Below are 24,631 nucleotides of genomic sequence, written 5' to 3'. Positions count from 1 at the left end.
CTTTCCATAAACCTACAAATATTGTGCATATATGACATGATGAGTCACATATGCTTTCCATTGGTCATTTAAAAGGTAGCAGCTTGAATTTCTTTGTGTTTCTCTGTGCAAATCAAAGCTAGAATTTGCTTTCTGTTAGCCAGAAAAAGTTTATTTCCCTGGCTCTTTTTCCTGAATGAAGGCTTCAAGTTTTCAGTGATGAGGAAAGTCTGATTGGTATCAGCTGAAAACACACCTACAGTTCTCTGCATACTCTCTAATTCAAAACATAATACTCTGGCAATTAGCTGAACATAAAAACGAAGCGCCCTCATTTCTTTAATTAGATATTACTGTGGAAAAACAAGTGCACGTCAATAAATATCTCAGTTAACAAATTATAAAAATGATTGTTTGTGCGTCTCCTGGTTACGTGTCAGTAATGTTTTGAATGGGAACTGAATTCTCTTTTCTTAAAAGATTGTAGCTTTGAACAAAACTAAGGAGCGGATGCGGCCTTATCACGTCTACCATGAGAATGAAGACCCTGATATCAAAAAGATCAAAAAGGTAAATATAATTGGCTTCCGTTTAATTTATCATATGTGTATATACCTTTAATGCTGTGCATCTTTAAACGTTTCCATCCGCAGGTTCAGAGTTTCATGCGAGGCTGGCTGTGTCGCAGGAAGTGGAAACTCATTGTCCAGGACTACATTTGCTCTCCTCATGCTGAGAGCATGAGGAAGAGGAACCAAATTGTCTTCAACATGGTGGAGGCAGAGACAGAGTATGTAAACGCATTATGCCTCGAGCAACTGCACAATCTGCATCTAAATTGTCACCTTGGCATAGTTATCTTCCTATGGAAATAATGTGATAACAATTTGGTGGGCCTATAAACGTAATTTTACTTTAGATTTAATTTTACTCATTTGAATTAGTCAAATTAGCAGGAGTACAACATGCAGATTAAAGATCACTCAAGGCGGTTGTTGTATGATATAATGTAGCACCTTAATAACATAATGTCATGAATAATAATTTAGAATAGCATTGGAGTAATTGAGAATTTCTATCTGGAGCGCTTTTTATAATAAAAACGAAAAGAGAGGAAAAAAAACTGATGCTTTAATCCTAATAATAATTAAACAATAAAATTTTGAAATAAACAGCTTGGCTTAGAAATAAACCAACATTTTGCAATACCAACTTTAGCTTAATTTAATTTTAGATTTTTTACGGATCATTTGTCTGAAGTTAGAAAGTATCACATTGTTTATTTTTGTCCAGTGTTAAACACAATTTTTTTTCTAAGACAGTGGCCAATCAGGTGAGCCATCTATTCATGAAAATCAGATCTCCTGCCCTGGGGCCACTGCATTACAGATGGAGCTCAATGAATGATCCCTCACGATATTCAGGATGGCAACGGACTGAATTTTTATCGGGAACACTAAATCTAGACCTGACAAACTGCGTCAGCCTCAGATTGTAAAGTTGACCAGGAGGCATCAGTTAACCATCTGCTCCTCTTCTAATTCTTTCTCTCCCGTCACTTTGAAACAAACTGACTCTGAGCTAATCAAACATGACATTTTTGAAGGTGCATAGTATAAGTGTTGAAGTTAAATAGTATTTATTTTCTTTCCCATACATGCCCGTACAACTGTAAAATAAGTTATCCTCTATTTACCGCAGTTGCTTCTTGAGTGTGACGCACTGGGTGCTCTCGTTCACCTGGCTACTTTGTCGAGTCTCCACTGTAATCGATGCATTAACGAGAGAATACAGGCTAATTTCAATATTTATAACTTTCTTAACCCAGAAGGCATTGCACCTCTAAACAAAACCCCTGTGCGGTCGCAGCAGCAGATGCTTTTCCTTTTCTCCCGTGCACGTGCACAACACTGGTGTCATTTCAACTTGTTACCAGCGGAGCCAGACGTCTGCAAGAATCCCGGAACTTACACAGTGCTCCTTTAAATTCAAATTCCAAACTTTATGCTCCTAAGCAAACTCATACCTTTTATTTACCTCTCTATATTTTCTTGTTCTAAAATTGAAAAGTTGTTAATTCCTTCATTAGATGACATAATCCTGAAAGTTTAAATCCTCACACTCTGCATGTAGATCCAAGTTGGATTCTGTAGTAAACTATCTAATAACTGTAAGTGAAGCACGTTTGTTTGCAGACTTGCACTACTCATAAGTTAGCTAATTGTAAGCGCTTTGTGGGAAAATGAACCAGAAGTAAGGAATATTCCTGATTCAGTTCTGAGTTAAAGGTACCAATAGTTTCTGCCTCAGGTTTTCAGGAAGTTGTTTCCAGAGTTCTGGTGATGGAATGATTGATAGTCCAAGACCATTCAGTGCATTGTAAACCAACAATATTTTTAAATCAATCCCTTTACAAAGAGGGATCAATTGTTGTTAAGTAACCTCTGGTGTAATATGATCCATTTTCCCGGTGTTTGTAGGCACTCTGGTAGCAAGCAGCATTTTAGATGAGCTGCAGCTTTTAACGTTAAATTTAATCTACTAAAGCTCCATATATATGCTCTATCTTAGTATAAGTTCAGTTTTTTCCTTTTTAGATTGCTGTCTACAAGTAGTATGATACATTTTATTTTAAATGATTTCTCTTGTAACTACACACCAACTATAATTAGTTGCACACCTGGTAAATATGTATAGAAGCTTTTCGATACATATTGTTGTTATGGTGACTCTGTGATCCTGAAGTTGTTTAATTGCAAGATTCTGAGATTTTCCCCAGACGTCAACATTCCTCCTCATATTCTGTGGTGATAAGACAGAAACTGGATCCTTGTTATGGGCTGTAGAAGTTTAGATGCAAATGTTAATGTAAAGCTGAACATTTTACTTGCAAACTATTTATTTACGCTCCTCTTTGGCTGCGTTTAGGCGCTCAGCGGATTAGGTTTTGACAAACTTCTGTAAATGATGATTTACGTACTTTAAGATCCTAAAGTGTTGTTCTTGTTCCAGAGTTTACAGTTTAACGTTGTATCACAAATGTGCACTGCAATTCTGTTTAAATCAAACAGCAACTTGCTATGAGGAATTTTTAATGTGTATACTTGAATGTCAGACTTAGTTCAACCTATTACTGCCATTCTCTCTAACAACAGCTAGATTAAAAATGTAACTGAATTAAACATCGTAACCAGAAAACATCTCAGACATACTTTATTAATATAAAGACCAAAAACATTAATGCCATGAAGCATAGCTGATCTCATAAAGCAGCCAGTTTATTTCTAGTCAACATGTTTAAATTTAAAAAAATATTCAATGCAGAATATACTTAGGTCAATGCTTTTGAAGTGATAGAAGTAAGTACATATATCAAAGTTCAGCTTGTGATAACTAAACTTTCAAATTTTATATCTCAGGCCCCCTTTGCACCAACCTTAGATGCCTGTACAGACATCCATGATCATTTGAACATACCTGAATTACAGAACTGCGGTATAAATTAGATTAACTTTTATTGTCCCAAAGGAAATTTGATTTGGGTTTCAGACTCTGGCTGCTGCATAGTCCAAACTATGCGTCACACTGCATTCACACATAAAACACTGTTATAACAATTCCATTATAAGACAATAAATAGATACATAAAGAAGCATGTTACATGTTAAGTTACAGTCAAGTTGGAAAACCAGATAAAACATAATTATGACACCCCTGTGTGCACTGGGCTCGCCAAACAGGCTTATCCCAGCCGTTTTCCTGCCTAACCTAACACAATGCTACAAACACTTGTGCTAGGATATTCACTGACAATCTTCCGAAGTCTCTTGGAAATAAGGGTGGTTTCTGTGGATTGACCATCAGTTTTAGCCTTGCTGTGAAGGAAGGCACCATTAAAATTGAGCTATCTGTCAGCAGCACGAAGAGGTCCTGTTAACAGGAGTTTTCTGGACACAGCTCTGTTCGCATATCTCAACACATGAAGTAAGAAGAAGAATCATGCACACAAAAAACAAAACCAGCTATTCACTGATTACACCGAAGCTCCGGGTTTACCGCAGGATTTGTAAAATGTCAAACCACATAAGCCAGTGCTTAGGTGTATTTTTCCTCCTTATCCTCGGCCCTCCTCATCACTAAATATGATGCTAGAGAGGCAAATGTGTTTTGCGTTTAAACTGCCACCCAAATAACCCAAAACCCTTTTCAGTGGCTTAGCAACCAGCCTATTAGCACAAGGTGTTAATAGGCTGGTGTGAGTGCATCACAACAGCTGGGAGCCCTATTCCACAGGATTGCATGCCACTACGTATCTACAATGTCTCATCGTGCTACCATATGTGTTTAATTTTTGGGCGATATGCATTCACCACACAATGCACATTACAATGCCTTCCATGGTTCTCTTTACCTTTGTGTGTATGTGACAGGTATGTCCACCAGCTCTATATCCTGGTCAACTGCTTCCTTAGACCTCTGAGGATGGCCGCCAGCTCAAAGAAACCTCCCATCAGCCACGACGATGTGAGCAGTATCTTCCTCAACAGGTGTGTTACTGTATGTTTGAGATTATTTTAGAGTTAAGTTGTGCTAAAATAAAAGCAAAATGTTTCACCTGCTTTTATATAAATCTCTCTAAAATCAATGATGCTGGGGACAAAAAAAAAAAAAAAACACAAAACATGTCATCATGTGTTTGTCTCCAGTGAGACCATCATGTTCCTACATGAGATTTTCCATCAAGGCTTGAAGGCGAGGATTGCCAACTGGCCAACTCTGGTGCTGGGTAAGCTGTTACTTGCCCTCACATACGGCACAGAGCACACAAACACAGTCTATATTCACACTCGTTGAAGGCAGTTTTTTTTTTTTTTTTTTTTTTTAGCTTTTTTTAGTGATTCTCCGCTTCAGTATTTCCTATTTAGACCAGACGTCACTGGTGATGTCACTCAGCCCTATTCACAGAAACGTCCATGTTCCTATCTCAGTCTGCACCGAGCAGACTTATTGTCTTCACAGACAATAAGCATCCAGACCAAAAGCCATCTAACCATCTCCCCCCTCCCCTAAAAAAAGACCCCTGAGCAGATAAGCATCACCCTGGAGACAGGCGGCTGACAGATGTGGCAGCAAATTACTGGTGACAAATTATAACAGTGAGGAGAGCGCTGATTAAACTTGTCGACCTGATGTGACTCTTCTTTTCAGGCGGAGTCTAAATGTAGACCTTTTCATCACCAACATCTTTTATATCAATTACTGTTGTATAAAGCCTGTACGAGATCCCATCATTAACAGATGTGCAGTTTTTTTCTTTTACGTATATTTTTGTTTTTTGTTCCCGGGCCATAAATACAGTTTAAAAATGCCAAACATGTTTCAGACATTGATTACTTTATTCATTAAACGGTCTTTATTCATGAGTATTGAAGTGGCTTGTTTCTGATCTCTTTTGTACAGCTTTGACCACAGTTTAATAGCCATTTCAAGTCTAATTCATTATTTATAAAGATACTAAGGGTTGTTTTTATTACTAGCAAAGCAATGGCAAACAACCGTTAAGATTGATAATGTTCTAAACAATGGAATGTCTGTGAAAAATATAATAATTTTGAATATACATAATATATGCGCTCTCTGAAAATGCATGTACAGATTACTGTACATTTATTATATTGTGTGTTTTTATATCCAGCTGACCTGTTTGACATCCTCCTGCCCATGCTAAACATCTACCAGGAGTTTGTACGCAACCATCAGTACAGCCTGCAGGTTTTAGCCAACTGTAAGCAGAACAGGGACTTCGACAAACTGCTAAAACAGTACGAGTCCAATGCTGCCTGTGAGGGAAGGATGCTGGAGACTTTTCTCACTTATCCCATGTTCCAGGTAGACCATAATATGTTTTATATATATATATATATATATATATATATGAAGGTTCTCGCTTCTATCACTCAACTTTTCTTTTCCATAATGCACTTTCCTCCTATAAGATCCCTCGTTACATCATAACATTACATGAACTCCTGGCCCACACACCTCATGAGCATGTGGAGCGCAAGAGTCTTGAGTTTGCCAAGTCCAAACTAGAGGAATTGTCTAGGTACGTGTTGTAATATTCAGCTTTTCCTATGCACACTGGTTGGAGATACTGAATTAACCTTTAATTTGTGTTTGTCCAGAGTGATGCACGATGAAGTGAGCGACACAGAAAACATTCGGAAGAATCTGGCCATTGAGAGGATGATTGTTGAGGGCTGCGACATCCTGCTGGACACCAGCCAGACCTTTGTTAGACAGGGTGAGTCTTCATCAGGGCACGGCAACGCTCTTCAGCAGATTGTGTCTCACCAGAGAGACGGGCCTGCCTGTTTGCAGTGATTTATGCTCTTTTCTTCAAATAGAAAATGAGCAGCTGGGTGTAGGAGAGAATGCTTGGGTTCTTGTTTCAACAATGTAACATCTGCGTGCCTCACATGTTGGACAGATGTGCACCACAGCCACAGAGTCTCCAAGAGACATGCCAGTTGATCTCTTTCAAACCTTGTCAAGTCATTGATTATGCTGTCTAATGCTTCTCTGAGGAATCCTCTGTCTGCTGACCTTCACTGTTTTGACTGGTAGACAGATGGTAACTGACTGACAATGCTATTGCTCCCTTATGGATGGACATTTTATGTTCCGCTGTGCCCGTTGCAAATAAATGAAATCCTTTACTTCAGTAGTTCCCGTGTGCTTTAAAACAAAGTGATGCACCTTTCGGGTTTAAACTTCTCTTTGTAGCAGGCCGGGGTTTCCCACATAACCTCCCAAGTTAGTTTTTTACTTTGCAGTTCATCTTTATTTCTTCTATTTACATCCATTAGTGCCATGAAAGTTAATTTAGCAAAGTTGTGGCTTGTGGTCCCAGCGTTTAGCAAAAGGGGTTGGATGTGTTCTGGCTGATTAATGACATTTTACTGCCCACCCCCCAGAGAAAGTTTACTTCGGGGTGATGGAAAAGGGGCTTTAACTCTTTGTTTAAAGAGGAGCAGTGTGGCTTTTATGCTGGATGAGGAACAGTGAACCGCATCTTTACCTTTGTGGAGTTGCTAAGGGGTCATGGGAGTTTGGTCGTCCAGTCTACATCTGATTTATGAATCTGGAGATGGATTAAAGCTTCATCCTTTAAGGTATTTTGTGGCTAATGTTTCAGGTATTTACTATGGCAAGGCAAGACGAGACAAATTTATTGGTATAGCACATTTCAGTACAGAGACAATGCAAAGTGCTTTACATGGTGGAAATATAGGAAAATAAAACAGAATAAAAGCAAGCAGTAATAAAATGTAGAAACAGAATAGAACATGGGAAAATAGAAACTAAAAGCAAACAATAATAACAGTTGGACTACAAAGCTGAATTAATGATGTTTCATTAATTAGTTTAACTAGAACAGTCGAAGGCAATCCTAAACAAATGTGTTTTTAATCTTGATTTAAAGACACTCAGGCTTTCCGCACTTTTACAGTTTTCTGGACGTTTATTCCAGATAAGTGGAGCATAGGAACTAAATGCTGCTTCTCCATGTCTGGTTCTGGTTCTAGGTATGCAGAGAAGGCTGGAGCCAGAAGACCTTAGTGGTCTGGAGGGTTTATACACTGATAACAAGTCTGTGATGTATTTAGGTGCTAAGCAATTCAGGGATTTATAGACTAACAGAAGTATTTTAAAGTCTATTCTCTGAGATACAGGGAGCCAGTGTAAGGACTTTAGAACTGGGGTGATGTGCTCTACTTTCTTAGTCTTAGTGAGGACACGGGCAGCAGCGTTCTGGATCAGCTGCAGCTGTCTGATCCACTTTGTAGGCAGATCTGTGAAAACAATATACTATGCTAAAAAGCTATATGGCCCTTGTATACTCAAAGAAAGTGTTGTTCATATTCTCAGCACAAAGTTGAGCTTGGGTCTAAGTGCAGGTGAGACACAGCCAGGTCTACTTCTTGTCCTGTCCTGTTCATGATGTTCATGAATGAGATCTCAAGGTGTACTCATGGAGAGGTGGGTGTCTGGTTTAGGAGCCTCAGGGTCTCATCTTTGCCCTTTGCAGATTCAGGGATTCTGTCTGGATTTGGATGTCTGGGATTTCCCTCCTGGACCTGTTACCCCCATGGCTTAAACTCTGATAAGCGAGATCGAGCCACATCTGTATGCAACCTGTGTATTTTTTCTCAATAAGCTGCGCCTGATTTAACAAAGTAAAGTCCCTCTGTGGCTGTTATTACTCCACAGACCTTATTTGGCACAACACACCTCAAGCAACAAGTAGTTATTATGTTATTATGCCTATTTTCTAAAATCTTTATTATGTTGAAGAGTTATTGAGTTACAGTAATTCAATATGGACACCGGCGTTCATCCTGGATGCTCTAATTCTAATTCAAAGTGCAGAAACCTAATAAAAGCTTCCAGCTGTTTCATATTAACGTAAATTATCCAAATTACTCAGATTGGTAAAATTATATGAAGTTTCAGCGGGAGTAATATAAGGACTTATGTGATGGTATGGTGTGGAACGGCTCTGACTCGTTGTGACATTTATAGGGAACCTATGTGTAAAACCTGCAGTGTTTGGAGCTCGGAAAATAGCAGCAGGTGTCTGTCTGTCTGTTGCAGGATTTTACCTTTGATGATCCGGCTTGTTCCAGTTAATCCTACAGATTAGGATCTAATGTTTGTTAAGATGTTGGTGTGGTGAAACACAAAGTCTGGTTCGGGAGGGACACTACCGTCTAGGGGTGGTGCTTCCTTGAAATAGGTATAATGAATGTGAAGAGCCAAGATTTTGCAGATGAGCAATGTGTTGCAACAAGATAATCAGTGTAATTTACCTGTCAGCGGTTTTACTGTTGTGCATGTTTGCCGTGAGACAACAAGTCTTTAAATACACGACAAAGTGCCTTAGACAGGGAATAAGCCTGGGATTTCCCTTCTGTAGTTGAATCATCAGAGGAGGCTCGTTTTGTCCTATTTTTGTCAATGTTTCGTGAAAAGGACACAGCAATGTTGCTCCTAACAATGAAAGGCATTTAATACAAATAGTTCCAACACATGTTTAAAAAAGGAATTTGGTATTAATGTTTTCTAGGTCTGACTATATAAAGAAGAATATAAAATAATTGACATCTTCAGATTGATTCTCTCCATTTGTCCACAAATCCTTCTGATTCATACGTCCCTTTGTCCATCTTTCTGTTTGCTCGGAGCCTCATTATACTAAAAATATGTTAAAATTCAATGATATTAAATTTTCATGTTAATACAATTATTATTAGCTAAAAAGTCTTAACAGCTCTTGAAAATCTATCACTGAAAACATATGGACTATTAACCTGAAGAATGTGTCAGAACCTCGGATTCCCAAGTTCAGCTGCGCGTTCTTGCTTTACGAACTTTTATGCTGCTACAAATGACGGGTAAAGTTTGACTGCTTTGAGTCAGTTTAATGTAAAGTCATGTAATCCTTTGCCCCTCCTGCTTCACAGGCTCTCTGATCCAGCTGCCGTCGGTGGAGCGGGGCAAGCTGAGCAAGGTCCGCCTGGGCTCTCTGTCCCTGAAGAAGGAGGGAGAACGGCAGTGTTTTCTCTTCACTAAACACTTCCTCGTCTGCACTCGCAGCTCCGGTGGAAAGCTGCACCTCCTGAAGGTGACATCGCTGTTACACTGTGTTTTGCAACAATACATGAGTGGAGGGAAAAAAAAAATCTTGAAATTAGTTTCTTCATTTAACAGCAATGGGGAGTTTTGTCCCTCATCGACTGCACACTGATAGAAGAACCAGATGCTAACGATGACGAATGTAAGAACAGCAGTTTTTTTTGTTTTTGTTTTTTATTATACTTGAATGCCTCCTGTTTGGTTATTCAGACTCTTCATCACATTTGAAGGTTAATTAGATGTCAAACAATAATTAATTTTCTTTAAATATCAGATGTTCACCTTTTAAATATCACGTTTTGATCTTTTAACATTACATGACTATAATTCCTTTTCCTGAGAATTAATTTTGCATTTCATTGGTTAATTATACACAAATAGAAAGAGTGAGGCATTCGTGTGGATGTGCCGGCGCCGTTTTATGTTTAATCGTCAGCAGTGCACATAAGACGGTCTGCTTGATTAACCTTCTGTGCTTCTGTTCTTGTTTTCCATTTAGGAGCACATGCATTAAGGTATGTGTTGCAATTTATAACGCTGATTCCTTTCCTCTGTGATGCAGCTAAAACAGCTGGTCAGGTGTTTGGTCAGCTGGACTTCAAGCTGGTGGTGGAGCCATCGGACTCGCCTTCATTTACCGTGGTACTGCTGGCACCGTCACGGCAGGAGAAGGCTGCATGGACCAGTGATATTAGCCAGGTGATACACCAACACAGATTCATATAAACACATAATAACGAGCACACCTCCAAACAGCGAGATCATGTCTCCGCTGGGCATTCAGGGGGCTTAGTGATCAGTAAACACAGACTGTGGTGCTGTTCCCATGGGCTCGCTGCCTCTGTACTTCACAAACAAGGTAGCGCCATACAAGCGTGTCGCACTGGATTAATTCTTGCCACACAGAATGCAATGACAGGTTTGAAAATTGCTTCCTCGTCTTGTCCTTTCCTTATTAGCCCAAGCTTTGTAATCATTAAAAAATACGGGAAAATTGAGAAAACAGTAAAGTCATTTTAAACTATATTCCGTCTTACCTTAAGGTGTTTTGGATTGCTCTCCCCATCAGTTGTCTGCTCAGTGTTTAGCAAACCATTTTCCTCGTCTGAATAATTGTCACCCTCTGTATGTTTACAGTGCATCGATAACATCCGTTGTAATGGCTTAATGACCAGTGTGTTTGAAGAGAACTCTAAAGTCACCGTGCCTCATATGATCAAGTAAGTATCTTTGTGTGAAAAAAACACCTTTGTTCATGCTATGCACCTAGAGCAAACTGCATATTTAAAGTGAAGTGCTATGGAGAGAAATTAGTTTCAAAATCGACACAAGTTTGGGTTATAAGTAGGCACGGCTCTGTTTCTGGTGTCTAGCTAGACCGAGGTATTAAAAAAGTAAAGTTTTCAGGCTGCTTCAGATTTTCCATTAAACTTTTAGTTGAGCCTAAATTTATTTTAATTGGATGCCAGAAGGAGTGCCAGAGTGACTGGAATTTCTTAGTTTGTACTGTCTGAGGAATGGAGTTAGACGGGGACCCCTCTCCCACCCACTGCTGAGCACATCTTTTTTCCTGTACACTTATCTCGCTTACAAGAAACAAGTCAACTAGTAGGAAAGTCAATTAAAAGGAGATCCATGTTATTTAAACAACCAACCTGAGCAGAAAGCCCAACTAATTAAATGCCCTATGTTTCTGCAAATGTTTTATGTACAAATCCCAAAACTCCTCCGGAGTTCACTTTTCAGACTTCTCAGTCATTATGCTTATTTCAAAACATGCAAGTTCAGCACAGCTGTATGACAGATGTTTCTGGCGGCTTTAAATGTAGAATCCGCATAAAACGTTCGTAAGTGTGAACCTGAAATCCAGCCAACACAGAGTATGTTTTAAAAGGTTTATTGCACCAGGACCTAAGGGATACAGAGCAGACAAGCAGCACGCTGACACTGGAAACCTTTTTCAATCCGGGCTGAGTTTCTATGTCCAGCAGGTTGAGCACACAGGACTGGGAGTGTTAGAATGGCAGAGCACATGATAGGAGATGAGGCAGGTATATGAAGGCTGGGGAACAGGTGAGCAGACTAGGAAGTGATTAGTGGCAGCAGGTGGAGCTGGTCTGGGCTGATGACTGGTGACTGAGGAGTGGACTGAGCTAATTGCAGGATTTATGTGCAGAGCAGATTCTAAACAAGTCTGGAAAAGTCCAAAACAAACAAACAAAAACCAACATCATGACAAAGACAAGAAACTGAAAGGAAGGACACTAGGAGGGAAAGTTTTAAGTAGTGATTTTTGGAAGTGTTTATAGTAGTTTTAATTTTAGCGTTCCTCTATTATGTATTTCCCCAGTGTGTAAACCTTAAAAATTTTTCAAGTTGACACGGGCTTTAACTATGATCTCCCTCTTTTTGAATTAGTTTAGTCCTTGATTTTCCAAACTTACATTTACTTTTAATAATTCACTTAGATTTTAAGCATGGCTTTGGATTAGATTAGGACTTCATCGGTTCCTACCACTAATTCCTTTCCATGCATATTTTGTCCAAACCAGCTCCTTCCATTTTTTACCCTAAAACACCTAGATTTTGTATCAGCGTAGTTAATCATGCAGTGCTGGTTTATTTCATCTGGGTGAATTGTGGTGAATAATTGAAATAAGTCCACAAATCTCCCACTTTTGTGAGTGAGTCAATTTGGCTACTCCCTTATGCAGGAGTCACCAGAGCAAGTCACAACAACTTGCACATCTCGCAGACTTTGGAGAGATTTTACACCAGGTGCATGTCCTGACATATCAAATGCCCCGCTTTTATACATTTCAAAAAGACTTTACATTTCGACCTATTGTCGGTTATTATTTATTATTATTATTATTTTTATAACCCAGTCGAAAAACTTTAAATGACCTCCAGATGGTTAAAATTATTTAATACAATCCCATAACCAAATTTGACTAAAGTGCAATATGGCCAGATATTACAAAAGTTACTTTAAATCAAAGCGGGTACAAAACATCCCCTAGTAGATGGCTCCTTTTTTGTTCCCAACAAAATGTCAAAACAATTGGACCAAAACCCCATAAAGTATGAAATAGTGAAAAGACTAACAATAAAAATTGTGATATATTTTTATGATATATTTTCTTGTTCTTTCAGGGATATAATGCCATGAAAATCTTTTGCAGCCCATGCCTATTTAGGCTATTAAAAGAAAATACAAAATGAAGATAAGACAAATGTGGGAAGACTTTTGTGTGGAAATATAGAAACTCAAATCACACATACCAAGATGTTTAGACATCTAAAACTTTTGTGAGCATTTTGATTCTAATCGATCCATGTACCTGTGAAAAGAAATACTTGTTTCAAGTAGACGTTTTATGTATTATGTTGGTTTCTTTTAATTTGTAGTTTTATTGGCTTGACCTTGTTTTTTGCTCCGTTACATTTAATGCACTTTTCTTTCCGAGCTGCCCCGCAGTCACCCACATGCTGTTTTGTGTGTGTCCATATGTGCGTGCGTGTGTATCCATCAGATCCGATGTGCGCCTCCATAAAGATGATGTTGACATTTGCTTCAGCAAGACGCTCAACTCCTGCAAGGTCCCCCAGATCCGTTACGCCAGTGTGGAGCGGCTGCTGGAGCGGCTGACCGACCTGCGCTTCCTCTCTATAGACTTCCTCAACACCTTCCTGCACACATACAGGATCTTCACCATGGCATCCGTGGTCATGGACAAACTGGCTGACATCTACAAGAAGCCCTTTTCTTCCATACCCATCAGGTCTTGCAATTCACACATGAAAACATGCAATTATCTGTTTAGTCAACATGCTGTGTAGATTACATTAAAGTGTTTTCCTTAAAAATATAAAACAGTCCCAATAGTTGGTGAGTGTTTGGGGCTTCATTGGGCTTAAACCAACCAGCTTAAACAAGCGATATTTGTGTTTGAAGGGCCAACAGAACAGATGCCTCAACAAAATTTGTTTGGCACTGTCCTATGAATTTATTGTGTGTCACATGTTGTTCAATCTAAATCTCATTAGATCCCTGGCAGCATCAGAATATTGTCTTTATTCTCAATCTTTATTCTCCATCCACATCTCTTCTCAGCTCTGGGTTTCTCTGCCAAAAGACACAGCTTGTATATTAGTTAACTCACCATTACTTGTGTCTTCCTTCGCTGGATGGGAACAAGCATTTGACTGTCAGAGGTGCACAAGAAAGAGAGTTACACGTTTGTGGCTCTTCACTTTTACTAGATCTTCAAGCTTTATTCTGAGCTTTCCGTAACAGATTTAGTGTAAGCTGTATTATACAGAAGGCATGTTATGGCTAAACTACATCTTTATTTTAATGCTTTTCTGCTAAGCTAGTCAGATGGATTTAGAGTGGGTCGATCAATAACCAGAAAATTCTGACGTGGATAAAACATTCATACCGCTTGTAGATAGATAGACTGTTAGAAAATGTGTGCATGACGTTGAATATTAGGGTGATTGGAAGTAGGTCTTCCAACGTCAAAAGATTTAGAATCATAGTCAAAATACCTAACTTGACTCTCGCCTGATGGATTTTGTTCTTCAGAGCTCCACACAACCGTCTGGGATCGCTCCATTGGAGATTTATTTCAGAAGGAGGGGCCTTATCACAAAGCCTTGCATATGACTGGATAAACCACTTGTTCCGTCATCTTTACTGACGTGCTACTTTAAAACCAAAGCCATCGTTTCCACTAACAACAGCCTTCAAAGTCGTTCTCTGTTGTTCTTTTTGAGGATTAATGTTCAGTAGATTGGACAACACTGATGAAATTGCAGCATCAGTGTTACCGGGTGACCAGATTTCTCTAATGAAAACTGAGGACGTCTCTGATTTTGCTAAGAGTCTCTGTCGGGGGGTTGATTTGTTTTGCCCGATCTGCAATGCCGATGCGGCGGGGAAGGTGCTTTCGGCTCAGTTCTTCTACTACGTTAGGACAGCAGCGAGACTGGGTAAATACCTCTTGCTGCATTAAACTTTTTTACTCCATTATGATGCACTGAAATCAGGGACATTTCAAAGGTCATTCACAACGGGGATGTCTGGTCACCCTTGCTTCCTCGCTGCGAGCTGCCATAGTTGTCTGAGTCCAAACAGTTGCTTCTCTGATACGTCACATCTACAAAAATCCACCCTGCAATCCCGATTGGCTCGTCTATTTTATGGGGTATTAAAATCCCTCCCAATGGCACCTATTCCAGAATGATGTGTGGAGCCGTGTGGAGCTCGGCAGAATTACTTCCATCTGCCGAGACTCAGGTTACAGAGTACCAGGGAAAAAACATACAAAAAGCTGATCAGCAATTATAAGAAGCACCTGATGGCAGTAATGCCAATTAAGGGTTTCTATTGATTGGTGGGAAGGGTAAAAATGTTTTTGACATGCGAGTTTTAATAATTTAAAATAGACAGAATTGTTTCAAAATGTGGGAGTTATATGTTTCTGAGTTTGAATTCATTTCTCATTAGTTCATTCCCTAAATTCTGTTATATTTTTCCTGTTTCCTCCCCGTCTGCCCCTGTAATTAAGCAAATCCCGCTCACCTGTGTCTCCTCAGTCAGCCCCATGCCACTCACCTGTGTTCTCCACTATTTAAGCTCCTGCTTGTGATTGTTTCTCTGTTGGTTCCTCCGTTATGTTTCCTCCATCTTGTGTCTCTGGTTCAGTTTCCTGCCTTCCTTGTGTATCTTTGTAAATTAGTTTTTTTTTTAACTAAATCATCACTTATGTGACTCCTGAGCTTCTGTTTCCTCATTTAGGTTTTATATTTTCATCTTTATATTTGGAGGATCGTAAACTGTAAGGTTGAGGAACTTCTTTAGTGGGCCATGGTTGAAATTGGTGATGACTTCCATCTCATTCCTACGGAGAATCAGATGAAATATCTGCACACATAAACACGTTTCAGTTTATGCTTTCACAAAAATAGTTACAAAGTTAGAAGTAAAAAAGGTGATTTTTGATGTTGTGTTTTTTTCTACCATGTGGCCACAGATCATCTTAGGAGTCTGAACATGCTGTATCCTGCTTTCCCCTGACTCACTGTATCTCCTCCTCCCTCAGGCACAGTTTTGCTCCAAGAGATTAATTTATCGCTCCTCCACCATCATCCCTCTGACCAACTTCCATCTCTGTTATATCTCTTAGATTTTCTGTCCCAAGCCAGCTATCCCATCCCAACATTAAATCATGTTTTTGTCATGCGTCTCTCTTGTCCTCACATATTCCAGGGCGCAGCGCCACTCATTTGACCGTCTGTCCATCTCATCTATATGTCCTGACTACAGTCTGAAGATCAAGAAGATAGCCATGGATCAGTCCAAGTAACTTGATCTTTCCTCTGTTGTCTCTGCTGCCCTTTCTCCTATCGGCTTCTCTTCTTTTCTGGTCATGGTCTGATCCTGAAATAATGCATGGCGTTAGCTTGTACTCGGCCTGACTGACCCTTTATCTGAATGACTAACTGGGATTGTAAGTCAACCTGCCATTGTCTGACATTCTAAACAATCATGTGAGAAGAAGAATGAAGGGAGAACCTGAATAGATATTTAATGTCTAAAATGTGCATTAAAACAAAAGCATGCTTTCTCACCAGAATTTGACCTCCGTTTACATATTTTTTCCAACATATGGCTTCCCTTTTTTAGTAAAACTCTTTGCATCCTATTACTCTGCTTGTTGCTCTTCAGCATACCACTTCTTCTCCTCAGCTTTACATTTCTTTTTAAGATGCAACTTGTTCTCCTTTTCAGACTTGTGTGAATAGCAGATGCTTGTATTTGTCTATGCATGACTACCTTACTCATGATCCATTTTTTAAACATGACTCCTTAAATTGCAACTGAACATTTTGTTTTTCATTTGACAAGAGAGTTAATGTTTTATGCACAGCTTACTCTCAGCCTTAATGATGTATATTTAGTTAACACATGAATTAGTCCATCTGCTTAGATTAAGCTGTTCTTGGACAAAAATCTTAAACTTCAGAGAATATTTTTTTCTGCATGCAAAATTTTCTGATCCAATTGTTGGGGGTTGATAATTTTATCCTGGTATCTGACCTTAAATTTTTAAAGATTGATCTTTTTTAAGTAGAAAGCATAAGAAGGGCTGTGTGGCAACAATAGCGAGGATTTCAGGCCAAAGTATCGCAATTCCACTCTGTATAGACCACAACTGAATTATTTAAATCGCAAAAAAAAGAACTTAAGCATATGTCCCCTCTCAGGCAGTATTTCTACCTCTTCAATTAAGAATAGTTTGGCCTATCACAGTACAGATATGGACAAATTTGGTGGCACTACTGGTAAAGATTTGTTACATTTCTTGAAATTAAAGTCCTATTTTTTCATAGTAGCATGTTCTTTATCTAAACATTTTTGAAAAATCCAACCTTTAAATAGATTAGATTTATTTAGTTGGACAAACTCCAATACAAAAAGTAAAAAAAAACAACAACAACAAAAACACAGTCACAGGTTGAACAATTACTATGTTTTATAAAGAAAGGTAAGCATTTTAAATAATTATTTCCTTTTTATAAGGAAATAGTTCCTCGTAACTTCTAATCAGCGTTACTGTTTCATGAGGACAGTAAATGTGACATCTTTCTTTAAGCCACAGGATGTGAATCCATTTTATCTTGCCAACACCTACAGAGGAGAATGGTAAGAAGAGGTAAAAGCAAAATCTCCTAATCCGACTCAAAGAGGGACAACTTGGGTTACTCCATAGTCTTCATAACAAACACGAGACAATGTGTACATGCCACTTTGTGATCCATCCATCCATCCATCCATCCATCCATTGTCTTCCGCTTATAAGATCGGGTCAAGGGGGCAACAGCTCCAGGAAAAAAAAAACAGACATCCCTCTGCCCAGCAACATTCTCCAGCTTATTCTGGGGGATCCCAAGGCGTTCCCAGACCAGATGGGATATTTTTTCCCTCCAGCGAGTTCTGGGTCTTCCCCGGAGTCTCCTCCCAGAGGGACGCACCCAGTAAACCCCCAAAGGACGGCACCCATGGGGGGGTCCATCCTGATCAGATGCCCATACCACCTCAACTGGCTCCTTTCGATGCAGAGAAGCAGCGGCTCTACTTTGAGTTCTCCCCGGACAATAGAGGTTCTCACCCTATCGCTCCACTATTCTCTGGAGGAACCTCATTTTGACCTCTTGTGTCCGGGATCTCTTTCTTTCAGTCATGATCCATACCTCATGACCATAGGTGAAGGTCAGAGCATAGACAGACCAATAAATCAAGAGCTTTGCTCTTTGGCTCAGCTCTTTCTTCACCACAACAGACCGGAACAGCGCATTAGTGCAGATGAAGGCCCAATCAGTCTGTCCATCTGTCGTTCCATCTTACCATCACTCGTTAACAGGACACCAAGATACTCAAACTCCTCCGCTTGTGGAGGACACAAAGAGGGAAACCCAACCTATTTCTGGTCGAGGATCATAGCTTCAGACTTAGAGGAGCAGACTCTCATCCCAGCCGCTTTGCACTCAGCAGCGAACTCCTCCAGTGTGTGCTGCAGGTCATTACTCGAAGAAGCCAACAGAACCACACAATCTGCAAAAAGCAAGGATGCAATTTAGAGGTTCTCAAACCAAATCTCTTCCTCTCCATAACTATGCATTGAGATCCTGTCCATGAACATGACTTGTGACAAGGGGCAGCCCTGGTAGAGTCCAACGAGCACTGGAATCAAGCATGACTTTGTGCCGAGAATGTGAACACAGCTCTTGCTGTGGGCACTTAATGGTTAGCAATAAAAAAGCCTTTTTCTGTCTTAGGTTCTTGAAGTTGCTTTTATCTATAAAACATTAAATAAAAAGTCACCAAACATCTGAATGTTTATCCACCATCATCGCTTTCCAGTGCAAACAGGAATATCTCAGACATTTAACACACAAAGAAGGAAGTCTCATAACTACTTGGCATTAGACATTGCTTGTCATTTGCTGAAGATGATTCCTTGTAGCTGTAGAGATAAAGCGCCAGACTCTAAGTTGGGACCAAATTAAGCTTCTGAAACAACTTTTTCTGGTAAAAAACCCTGGCATATACTGCAGCTTCCACTGGTCATATGTTTACAATAACCTGCATGTATAAAGAAAACTTTATTGCCACTTTTTTTCTGTCTTACCAATACAAATGTTAATAACTGGCTAAACACTACTGGGGCTTTAACAGGAGTGGTTAACTTTGGTCAGATAAAACTGATTTTGTCTGGAGAATGTTGCCCACAAATACTCCAGATGTGTGTCTGGTTTGATGCAAAAACATCTCCTGCCCACTGTTATGGATAGTGGAGAGTTTGGGATAATGTGCCTCTGTATCTCCTCAAAAAGACTTGGGCACATTGTTAGAGTGTGTTCCATCTGAAAAATATGCCCAAATCAACACAGAAATGGTTCACCGGACACAAAATCAACCTTTTCGATGGCCAGCTTGGTCTCTGGACATAAATCCCATAGAAAACATGTGGGGATCTGAGCCAGAAAGAAGAATGCATGTGAGAAAACAAGGGGCTCTAGATGATCTAGAAAGACCAAGCAAAATAAAAAGGCAATTTTATGTTAAATGTGAAGACTAAGTGAAGTCCTCTTGGCAAAGGTACATATAGGTGTTCCTTAGGTGAGTTTATTTTTTTTAAACTGTTATTTCCTTATATTGTACTGTTTTCCCACTAAATGAACATGCTCCAATTAAAACTTGGATTTTTCTAAAATTCTCAGTGTGACATCAAGTTTGTATAATTCAAACTGATAGTATAAAACTTTATACTCAATGCATTTTATATGACAAACTGACTACGTTAAAGCAACATCATAATTCAGGTGTCTTCACATGTTTAAATGTGAGGTGCAACAGTCCGCACACCCTCAAAACCATTAGAGCTTCTTTGTGGGAATAAACTGTGCAGCACAAACTCTAATGAGAGTGGAAATTGATCCTAAAACAGCTTCAGGCCGTAAAAACCAAACCAACTTGACAGCTGCCATAAAGCTTCTAAGAGCAAAGGGATAAACTGCATATACTGATGATGACTATCTGTGGGCTCAGCATTATTAGAGCTGTATTACGTTTATGTACACTTGTCTAGTTTGCTGCAGTTTATTGAAGCTGAGTGATCACCCAGGCTATACAAAGTGAAAATATCTCTGATGTTTTAGAAAGGTTTGGATGTAAACATTTGGGATTTAAAGCTGACATTCACCAGGGTAACCTTTAAAATGTTTTATTTCAGGTCCAGTGTGCTGGAATACAGACGTACAACAATAGATAATCTGTCACTGCTCTAACATCCTCTGACCACTCTGCGCCCGCTCAATACAAATCACTCTAGAAATCCAATAACAAAATGCTTCAAGCATTCCCAGTGCTCCATAAAATTTTAATATAAAGGAAGTATCTAGTCCAAAATACAACATTTCTCTTGTTTATTATGAAAACTGTTTTCAAAAAAAAGTTTTATAATGAACCTATTGAGATAACAAACCATTTTTGCACACTGCCACAATTATGTTTCTCTTCTCTTGTTTTCCCTGAGCTCTTTTTTATTGCCTTTTTAATATCCCATTATTTTGCTAACATATTGCTTTTCTCCTCTCTCCAGATCCTTGGAGTTGTTTTTTGCCACAAACCAAAACAACAGAAGCGGGGAGAACATGAACGACAGATCTCCTCGTCTCTGCCGCAAGTTCTCGTCTCCCCCTCCATTATCCATCCAGTCCCGCACCAATTCCCCTGTCCGAGCCCGAAAGCTTTCCCTTCACTCCCCCATCACTGCCAGGGTGGGAGGCCTCGACCTGACGTCTCCTCTGTCCAACTCAAACTTTAATCACCACAGCTCCCATTCTGCCGGCAGTAGCCCCACTTCTGCGCAGACTCCTCAAACGCCGACTTCTCAGACCCCAACTCCGACTGCTACCTCTCCTCCTTCCTCTTCCACCTCTCCTCCTCCCAACAACTGTAAGCCAATTCAGGATCAAGCTCCCCTGACTCCCTCTTCGCCAGACCAGAGCCCTTCTCCAGCAGCTGATGGGGAGGAGGTTCCTAGGATCGATCCTTTCTGTGGAAAACTGAGACGGAGCATTCGGAGAAGTAGGTCAAAATGTATTGAAAACCAGACTTCCCAAAACTTCCAACTGTCCATTGCAGTATATCAGCACTCCAAGGACTTTAATTTCGCCTGGTAAAATAAAGAAAGTTTTTAGAGTGTAAATAACAAACAAAATGAGCAACATGTATTTTCCATCAGTTTGTGCCTTTCTGTGGTCCGTACCATAAAGCTATTAGCTGGTTCATACACTGTCAAAACAGAGCAGGAGAGGAAGTTAATCAGTGCTAAAATTATGAACAAATTTCTCATCGGAATATCAGTGCTGGAAGATGCTAAGATTATATTTGCAGACCCAAAAATATGAGTTGCTCATGGATTGCATTGACCCATTTGGGTGGGTACGGCTAGTATTTATATGTAACACAGACTTTGCATCCTAGCCAAAAGTAGAGCGGAGCAAAGCTTTATTGTCAATATGTGTTACCATAATGACATTTTCTTAAACAACCAGTTGATTGCACTGGCCAACATCAATCCCTGAGGGGCTTAAACATACACATAGTCCTTAGCAGATAATGGACTCATTTACAAGTCAAAAAGTCAGACAGCAGTCTACAATACTGTGCAATAAATTTAGGTTCAGCATTGTGCAATTTGCATGTTTAACCAGACAGTCCCTGAGGTATTGAAGTGTGTGAATACACATTTGCAAGTGACACAGTATAAATCATTTACATCAGATCAGAAAACCTGTGTAACCAGTAGTGTGTTTGCAAAACACAAAGAGTCCAATAGAGACTGTCTTAATTCGGCACAGCTGTCCAAAGCTCCTTTCCTCTCCATAATAGAGTTCTTACTGTTGATCCCGTGAATGGTCAAGGTACAGGAACTAGCAACAAGAGCTAGAAGCTATTATTAAGGGTACTGATTTAATGTTCCTGAAGAGAAAAAGAGCAGAAAATGGAAGAGTAGAAAAATGGAAGTCATATAAAGCAATCTTAAGACATATAAGTTAGATAGAGACAAGCGGGTGCTATGATAAGATGAGACCCCATTTTTTACTATTAAACATGCAAAAACGTATACTGGCAAACCAACACTGCAGATCATCCTGAACACAACATTTCCACTGTCAAACATGGTTGTGGCAGCATCATGCTATGGGGAGGATTTTCTTCAAGGAGGGGTAGGGAAACTGTCCGGATTTGGCTAGAAGATTCAATTCAGTTCAGTTTTATTTATATAGCGCCAATTCACAGCACATGTCATATCAAGGCACTTTGCAAAGTTAAATTAAATCAAATCATCCAGACAGATTGGTCATAAAGTTTCCTATCTAAGAAAACCCAGCAGGTTGCATCAAGTCTTAACAAGCAGCATTCACTCCTCCTAAAAGAGCGTAGAGCCACGGTGGACAGTTGTCTGCATTGTAAATGGCTTTGCAGCAATCCCTTATATTGAGCATGCATGAAGCGACAGTGGAGAGGAAAACTCTCCTTTTAGCAGGAAGAAAAACCTACAGCATAACGAGGCCCAGTATGAACGGTCATCTACCGTGACCGACTGGGATTTAAAAATTTTTAAGTTAATTAGTGGAATCGTTAACTAACTTTCTATAAGTTACTGATTAGGTGGGATAAATTTACTGTCATACACCGATCAATTTCTCTCGAACACTTAAAAACGGGAAGGACAAGAGAGCATGCCAATTAAGTAAAGCCAGTTTTATTCATAATTAAGGTCATTGCTGCAGGTAAATAATGGACTCTTTTACTGAAAAACAAAGCCTTTGCGAGTTTCAGCTTGCATTATGTTGACATATACTTATGTTAATGCCAATGTCTTGGTCAGTGTCTCTCTCTGTACACACCCAAAAGTTAAATGCATGTTTTCTTTCAAAGATGTAAAATATTTTCAGTGCAGATATTTACAAAGTGGGTCAAATCCCAAACCAATGTTTGCAAATAATAAATATGTGCTGTTTATAGAACAGTTTTATAATCGCACAAAACAATGTCCTGTATAACAGCAGCACTAATGGTCACCATTATAAACAGTTCTGTCATCATTGTTCTCTTTCTCCTGCTGTGTAGCTGTGTTGGAATCTGTGTCGTTGGAGAAAATCATCCCAGAATCTCCACAGAGCAGCGAAGCGGGAGACATGTCTCCGTGCCGCTCTCCTTCCACGCCACGCCACCTCCGCTACAGACAGCCTGGAGGTAAGTCTGTGGGTGTGCTTTATTACACGTGGTTACACCACAGTGCCTGGCGGGCATTGCTGTGGCCACTGACAGGTTACTGAGCCGATTAACAGAGTCAGCCAAAGATCCTCAAACCTGGAGCCAGCCATCTACTGCACAGAAACTCAAACCCAAACGGTGGCTTTAATTGATCAACTAAGTTTCTAAAAGTGTTTTTTGATGGTTTTGTATGCAGTGAACCCAGGAAAATGACATGAGTACACTACGGCATTGATAAAGTTTAATTAGTAAACTGGAGTTAAAAAGTGTTTGTTAGAATGATGATAATGTTGATTTATGTTTTCGGGTTCAAGATTTAATATCGAAGCTATTTTAATTTGGTAAAATGTTGATCTTTTCATCTCAAAATGAAATACCTGTTTGTTTCCAGTGTGCTTACAAACATGATTAGCAATACATTTATCAAAGGAATTCAGTTTAGATTTTGAAATAATAACATTTAACTCTGCAGGACTAAATGTCACTAAATGCCACTAAATATTCCTCGTAAAACCTTTTTCTGTAGTTCCTTGAGACAACATTAATCACAAAATGGCACATTTTAACTAAATTAAATTGAACTGAACCTTCAACCCTCATTATACATCAAATACATTTCTGCCCTCCTGTGTTGTTGTTGTTAATAGATTAACCGTTTTCAACTTTAAATATTTTAACTTAAAATGAAAAATTCTTTTTAGCTTTTTTATTGTGCAATTATGAAACATATTTTACATTGAAAGGGTTGACAGAAAAAAATTACAAATAATGTTCGCTGCAACAAAAAGATGATCTCAGCGGACTTTTAGTAATTTCAGACTAAAAGTTATGGCTCACAATGGCAAGGGATTTATTTAGAGCCACTGTAATCCTGATGTGGTGTGATAAGAGGTAATTTAATGCCCCGTTTTCTCTTGGACTGTAACAGCGGAAAAAAAGCAGCAGTGTTGTTGCTGCTGATGATAATTATGTGCCTGTGTGTTGCAGTTCAGTCTGGGGAGAATTCACGCTGTTCAGTCTCTCCTGCCTCAGCTTTTGCTATTGCCACAGCAGGAGCTGGACATGGTACCCCACCAGGTAAACCCACAAAAATGCTCTCAGAAAGCACAGAAACCTTCTGTTGAGCTTTGAACTGAATGATGCATTTCATAACCTTGAATGAAAGGAAAACGTTCTAATTTCATTGCTTGTGTCAGGATGAAAAAGTCATCCATGTCTCTACAAAAATATTTCATTTAACATTACAACGTATTAAAAGAACAAAATCAAACTCAAACAAAAGTATACAACCATTTTCATGTAAAATATATCGCATTCTTAGAATACCACATTGTTGCATTCATAATCGACACATGCTACATCAGGGATCACCAACCTTTTTGAAACTAGGAGCTACTTCATTGCTACTGTGTCGTACGGGCTACCATTACTTTCAGCTAAAGAGTCAGAGCTCACCTTAACTTCATGTAATATAAATGTGTTTTTAATGCTTTTAAATCTATGTAAATACAAGTATGATTAAAAAGGAAGAGCAACTGAATAAAATAGCATTTTAAATGCAGTTCACTGGAAGGTTGTGCTATTTTCTTTACA

The 24,631-nt window shown here is 39.3% G+C and overlaps 1 protein-coding gene across 2 annotated transcripts in view; it reads left to right on the top strand.

Annotated features, from left to right (window-relative positions):
* The window catches only part of rasgrf2b (Ras protein-specific guanine nucleotide-releasing factor 2b), a 78,156-nt gene that overhangs the window by 42,795 nt on the left and 10,730 nt on the right, over nucleotides 1-24,631 (top strand). The window contains exons 4-19 of one of the 2 annotated variants that reach the window (XM_012870063.3): nucleotides 460-549; nucleotides 633-769; nucleotides 4,410-4,526; nucleotides 4,686-4,765; nucleotides 5,675-5,868; nucleotides 5,976-6,085; nucleotides 6,165-6,283; nucleotides 9,507-9,667; nucleotides 9,754-9,820; nucleotides 10,241-10,377; nucleotides 10,816-10,898; nucleotides 13,215-13,463; nucleotides 15,956-16,048; nucleotides 20,352-20,839; nucleotides 22,892-23,017; nucleotides 24,026-24,115. In XM_012870063.3, the coding sequence (XP_012725517.2) occupies nucleotides 460-549; nucleotides 633-769; nucleotides 4,410-4,526; nucleotides 4,686-4,765; nucleotides 5,675-5,868; nucleotides 5,976-6,085; nucleotides 6,165-6,283; nucleotides 9,507-9,667; nucleotides 9,754-9,820; nucleotides 10,241-10,377; nucleotides 10,816-10,898; nucleotides 13,215-13,463; nucleotides 15,956-16,048; nucleotides 20,352-20,839; nucleotides 22,892-23,017; nucleotides 24,026-24,115 (2,341 nt within the window). The remainder of the gene's footprint in view (nucleotides 1-459; nucleotides 550-632; nucleotides 770-4,409; nucleotides 4,527-4,685; nucleotides 4,766-5,674; nucleotides 5,869-5,975; nucleotides 6,086-6,164; nucleotides 6,284-9,506; nucleotides 9,668-9,753; nucleotides 9,821-10,240; nucleotides 10,378-10,815; nucleotides 10,899-13,214; nucleotides 13,464-15,955; nucleotides 16,049-20,351; nucleotides 20,840-22,891; nucleotides 23,018-24,025; nucleotides 24,116-24,631) is intronic. The other variant, XM_012870064.3, reaches the window with a different exon arrangement.

The sequence above is a fragment of the Fundulus heteroclitus genome, chromosome 12 (genome assembly GCF_011125445.2).
Source record: "Fundulus heteroclitus isolate FHET01 chromosome 12, MU-UCD_Fhet_4.1, whole genome shotgun sequence".
In the NCBI taxonomy this organism is placed as follows: Eukaryota; Metazoa; Chordata; class Actinopteri; order Cyprinodontiformes; family Fundulidae; genus Fundulus; species Fundulus heteroclitus.
Note: the sequence above shows the minus strand (reverse complement) of the source record. Positions and strands in the feature narration are given on the sequence as shown.